Genomic DNA, 5313 nt, shown 5'->3' on the forward strand with positions numbered 1-5313 from the left:
TGTGCCACCCCCCAGGGCTCAATGTGGGTCCCCCCATGGTGCCATGTGTCCCCTCTGGGTGCCACCCCCCCGGGTTCAATGTGGGTCCCCCCATGGTGCCATGTGTCCCCTCCGTGTGCCATCCCCCTGGGCTCAATGCGTCCCCTCCCTGTGCCACCCCCCTGAGCTTGATGTGTCCCCTTCCATGGTGCCACGTGTCCCCTCCATGTGCCATCCCCCTGGGCTCAATGTGTCCCCTCCGTGTGCCATCCCCCTGGGCTCAATGCGTCCCGTCCCTGTGCCACCCCCCTGGGCTCAATGTGGGTCCCTCCATGGTGCCATGTGTCCCCTCCATGTGCCACCCCCCTGGGCTCAATGTGTCCCCTCCGTGTGCCACCCCCCTGGGCTCCTTGTGTCCCCTTCCATGGTGCCATGTGTCCCCTCCGTGTGCCACCCCCCTGGGCTCAATGTGGGTCCCCCCATGGTGCCATGTGTCCCCTCTATGTGCCACCCCCCTGGGTTCGATGTGGATCCCTCCATGGTGCCATGTGTCCCCTCCGTGTGCCACCCCCCAGGGCTCAATGTGTCCCCTCTGTGTACCACCCCCCAGGGCTCAATGTGTCCCCTCTGGGTGCCAACCCCCTGGGCTCAATGTGGGTCCCCCCATGGTGCCATGTGTCCCCTCCATGTGCCACCCCCTGGGCTCGATGTGTCCCCTTCCATGGTGACCTGTGTCCCCTCCCCGTGCCACCCCCCTGGGGTCATTGTGTCCCCTTCCATGGTGACCTGTGTCCCCTCCGTGTGCCACCCCCCTGGGCTCCTTGTGTCCCCTTCCATGGTGGCCTGTGTCCCCTCCATGTGCCACCCCCCCGGGTTCGATGTGGGTCCCCCCATGGTGCCATGTGTCCCCTCTGGGTGCCATCCCCCTGGGCTCAATGTGGGTCCCCCCATGATACCATGTGTCCCCTCCCTGTGCCATCCCCCTGGGGTCATTGTGTCCCCTTCCATGGTGACCTGTGTCCACTCCATGTGTCATCCCCCCGGGTTCGTTGTGGGTCCCCCCGTGGTGCCATGTGTCCCCTCCGTGTGCCACCGCCCTGGGCTCAATGTGGGTCCCCCCATGGTGCCATGTGTCCCCTCTGGGTGCCACCCCCCAGGGCTCAATGTGTCCCCTCCATGGTGACCTGTGTCCCCCTGGTGCCATCCCCCAGGGCTCAGTGTGGGTCCCCCCATGGTGCCATGTGTCCCCTCCCTGTGCCACCCCCCTGGGCTCAATGCGTCCCGTCCCTGTGCCACCCCCCTGGGCTCAATGTGGGTCCCCCCATGGTGCCATGTGTCCCCTCCCTGTGCCACCCCCCTGAGCTTGATGTGTCCCCTTCCATGGTGCCTTGTGTCCCCTCCATGTGTCATCCCCCCCAGGTTCGATGTGGGTCCCCCCATGGTGCCACCCCCCACCCCCACGGGTGTCGGGGGGGGGCTCAGGGTCTCTCCCTCCCCCCCACCCCCCCGCAGATTTCGCCGTGCACCAGGTGCTGCCGTTCCAGGCGGTGTCTGCGGAGCCTTACACCTACGCCAGCGATCTGTACGTGGCCTTGGCGCAGCCCGGGGCCGGCAGCTGCGCCGTGCTCAAGTGGGATTACGTGGAGCGCAAACTGCGCGACTTCGAGCGCATCCCCGGTACGGGGACCGGCCACCCCACGGTGACACGCGTGTCCCCTCCCTGTGCCACCCCCCAGGGCTCATTCTGTCCCCTCCGTGTGCCACCCCCCTGGGCTCAATGTGGGTCCCCCCATGGTGACATGTGTCCCCTCCATGTGCCACCCCCCTGGGCTCGATGTGTCCCCTTCCATGGTGACCTGTGTCCCCTCCCTGTGCCACCCCCCTGGGCTCAATGTGTCCCCTCCATGTGCCACCCCCCGGGTTCAATGTGGGTGCCCCCATGGTGACATGTGTCCCCTCCGCGTGCCACCCCCCTGAGGTCATTGTGTCCCCTTCCATGGTGACCTGTGTCCCCTCCATGTGTCATCCCCCCGGGTTCAGTGTGGGTCCCCTCCATGGTGCCATGTGTCCCCTCCCTGTGCCACCCCCCTGGGCTCACTGTGTCCCCTCCATGTGCCACCCCCCGGGTTCAATGTGGGTGCCCCCATGGTGCCATGTGTCCCCTCCATGTGCCACCCCCTGGGCTCAGTGTGGGTCCCCTCCATGGTGACCTGTGTCCCCTCCATATGCCACCCCCTGGGTTCAGTGTGGGTCCCCTCCATGGTGCCATGTGTCTCCTCCATGTGCCATCCCCCTGGGCTCACTGTGTCCCCTCCATGGTGACCTGTGTCCCCCTGGTGCCATCCTCCAGGGCTCAATGTGGGTCCCCCCATGGTGCCATGCATCCCCTCCATGTGCCACCCCCTAGGGCTCATTGTGTCCCCTCCGTGTGCCATCCCCCTGGGCTCAATGTGTCCCCCCACGGCGACGTGTGTCCCCTCCGTGTGCCATCTCCCTGGGCTCAATGTGTCCCCTCCATGTGCCATCCCCCTGGGCTCATTGTGTCCCCTCTGGGTGCCATCCCCCTGGGCTCACTGTGTCCCCCCATGGCGACATGCGTCCCCTCCGTGTGCCATCCCCCTGGGCTCAATGTGTCCCCCCATGGTGCCATGTGTCTCCTCCATGTGCCACCCCTTGGGCTCACTGTGTCCTCTCCATGGTGACCTGTGTCCCCCTGGTGCCATCCTCCAGGGCTCAATGTGGGTCCCCCCATGGTGCCATGTGTCCCCTCCGTGTGCCGTCCCCCTGGGCTCACTGCGTCCCCTCTGGGTGCCATCCCCCTGGGCTCAGTGTGTCCCCTTCCATGGTGACCTGTGTCCCCTCCATGTGCCACCCCCTGGGCTCAGTGTGTCCCCTCCCTGTGCCACCCCCTGGGCTCCTTGTGTCCCCTCTGGGTGCCATCCCCCAGGGCTCAATGTGCATCCCTCCATGGTGCCATGTGTCCCCTCCATGTGCCACCCCCTAGGGCTCATTGTGTCCCCAACGTGTGCAATCCCCCTGGGCTCATTGTGTCCCCTCCATGTGCCACCCCTTGGGCTCACTGTGTCCCCTCTGGGTGCCATCCCCCTTGGGCTCACTGTGTCCCCTCTGGGTGCCATCCCCCAGGGCTCACTGTGTCCCCTCTGGGTGCCATCCCCCTGGGCTCACTGTGTCCCCTCCATGTGCCACCCCCTGGGCTCACTGTGTCCCCCCATGGTGACATGCATCCCCTCCGTGTGCCATCCCCCTGGGCTCACTGTGTCCCCTCCATGTGCCACCCCGCTGGGCTCACTGTGTCCCCTCTGGGTGCCATCCCCCTGGGCTCACTGTGTCCCCTCCATGGTGACCTGTGTCCCCCTGGTGCCATCCTCCAGGGCTCAATGTGTGTCCCCCCATGGTGCCATGCGTCCCCTCCATGTGCCACCCCTTGGGCTCAATGTGTCCCTCCATGGTGACCTGTGTCCCCCTGGTGCCATCCCCCAGGGCTCACTGTGTCCCTCCACTGGGGCCTTGTGTCCCCTCCATGTGCCATCCCCCTGGGCTCATTGTGTCCCCCCATGGTGCCATGTGTCCCCTCCATGTGCCACCCCCCTGGGCTCACTGTGTCCCCTCTGGGTGCCTTCCCCCTGGGCTCACTGTGGGTCCCTCCATGGTGCCATGCGTCCCCTCCATGTGCCACCCCCTAGGGCTCATTGTGTCCCCTCCGTGTGCCATCTCCCTGGGCTCAATGCGTCCCCTCCATGTGCCACCCCCTGGGCTCATTGTGTCCCCTCTGGGTGCCATCCCCCTGGGCTCATTGTGTCCCCTCTGGGTGCCATCTCCCTGGGCTCAATGTGTCCCCTCCATGTGCCATCCCCCTGGGCTCACTGTGTGCCCCCATGGTGCCATGTGTACCCTCCGTGTGCCACCCCCCTGGGCTTGGTGTGTCCCCCCATGGTGCCGTGTGTACCCTCCATGTGCCACCCCCCTGGGCTCAGTGTGTCCCCTCCCTGTGCCACCCCCTGGGCTCATTGTGTCCCCTCTGGGTGCCATCCCCCTGGGCTCACTGTGTCCCCCCATGGTGCCGTGTGTCCCCTCCATGTGCCACCCCCTAGGGCTCATTGTGTCCCCTCCATGTGCCACCCCCCTGGGCTCAATGTGTCCCTCCATGGTGACCTGTGTCCCCCTGGTGCCATCCCCCAGGGCTCAGTGTGGGTCCCTCCACTGGGGCCTTGTGTCCCCTCCATGTGCCACCCCCCTGGGCTCACTGTGTCCCCTCTGGGTGCCTTCCCCCTGGGCTCACTGTGGGTCCCTCCATGGTGACATGTGTCCCCTCCATGTGCCATCCCCCTGGGCTCACTGTGTCCCCTCCATGTGCCTCCCCCTGGGCTCACTGTGTCCCCCCACGGCACCATGCGTCCCCTCCGTGTGCCACCCCCCTCGCACGCCGCGCCGTCCCCATTGCGCTCCGTGCCCCACGCCGACCCTTCTTCACCCCCCAGCCCCATCCGCGGTGCAGTGCAAGCCCATCGTGGCGGAGGAGCAGCTCTTCGTGGTGGTGGCCCGGCTCTTCGGCGGCTCCTCCATCCACCGCTGGGACACGGCGGCGGGCAAATTCCTCAAGCTGCAGGACATCGACCCGCAGAAGACGCGCAAACCCAACGACGTCGAGTCCTTCCAGATCGACGGCGACCGCTTCTTCGTCATCGCCGACAGCTCCAAAGCCGGCTCCACCAGCCTCTACCGCCTGGACCAGCACGGCTTCTACTCGCACCAAACCCTGCACGCCTGGCACCGCGACACCGACGTCGAGTTCGTGGAGCACGACGGCAAAGCTCGCCTCATCGTGGCCAGCAGCTCCCAAGCCCCCGTCCTCTACCAGTGGCAGCGGGCTCAGAAACGCTTCGTCCCGCAGGGGGAGGTGGGCGAGACGGCCGACGTGCAGATGGTGAAGCATTTCAAAGCCGGGCGCGAGCATTTCCTCTGCTTGAGCCGTTACATCGGCGACTCCAAAGTGGTGCGCTGGGAAGGGCAGCGCTTCGTGGAGCTGCAGGCGTTGCCGTCTCGGGGCTCCATGGTGATGCAGCCTTTCGCCGTGGGTCGCCGGCTCTACATGGCGTTGGGCAGCGATTTCTCCTTCAGCCACGTGTACCTGTGGGACGAGGAGAAGCAGAGGTTCGCCGAGTTCCAGGAGCTGGCGGTGCAAGCGCCGCGGGCTTTCCGCTACGTGCCCGCCGCCGACGTGCAGCTGCTGCTGGCGCCCAGCTTCAAGGCCAGCACCGTGGTGTACCGCCACGTGGTGGTGGATCTCAGCCTCTAGCTGCGGCCCCCGGGGGG

General features: G+C 66.5%; 1 protein-coding gene across 1 annotated transcript; it reads left to right on the plus strand.

Moving 5' to 3' along the window:
- Positions 1–1491: 1491 nt before the first annotated feature.
- On the plus strand, positions 1492–5307 carry LOC110390473 (leucine-rich repeat LGI family member 3-like; the record flags this gene model as incomplete). Its single annotated transcript, XM_021381795.1, has 2 exons — positions 1492–1656; positions 4479–5307. Coding segments are annotated over 2 exons (983 nt in total), but the record flags the coding sequence as incomplete, so codon positions are not given.
- Positions 5308–5313: the final 6 nt, after the last annotated feature.

The sequence above is a fragment of the Numida meleagris genome, unplaced genomic scaffold, assembly GCF_002078875.1.
Source record: "Numida meleagris isolate 19003 breed g44 Domestic line unplaced genomic scaffold, NumMel1.0 unplaced_Scaffold1174, whole genome shotgun sequence".
Taxonomy (NCBI): domain Eukaryota; kingdom Metazoa; phylum Chordata; class Aves; order Galliformes; family Numididae; genus Numida; species Numida meleagris.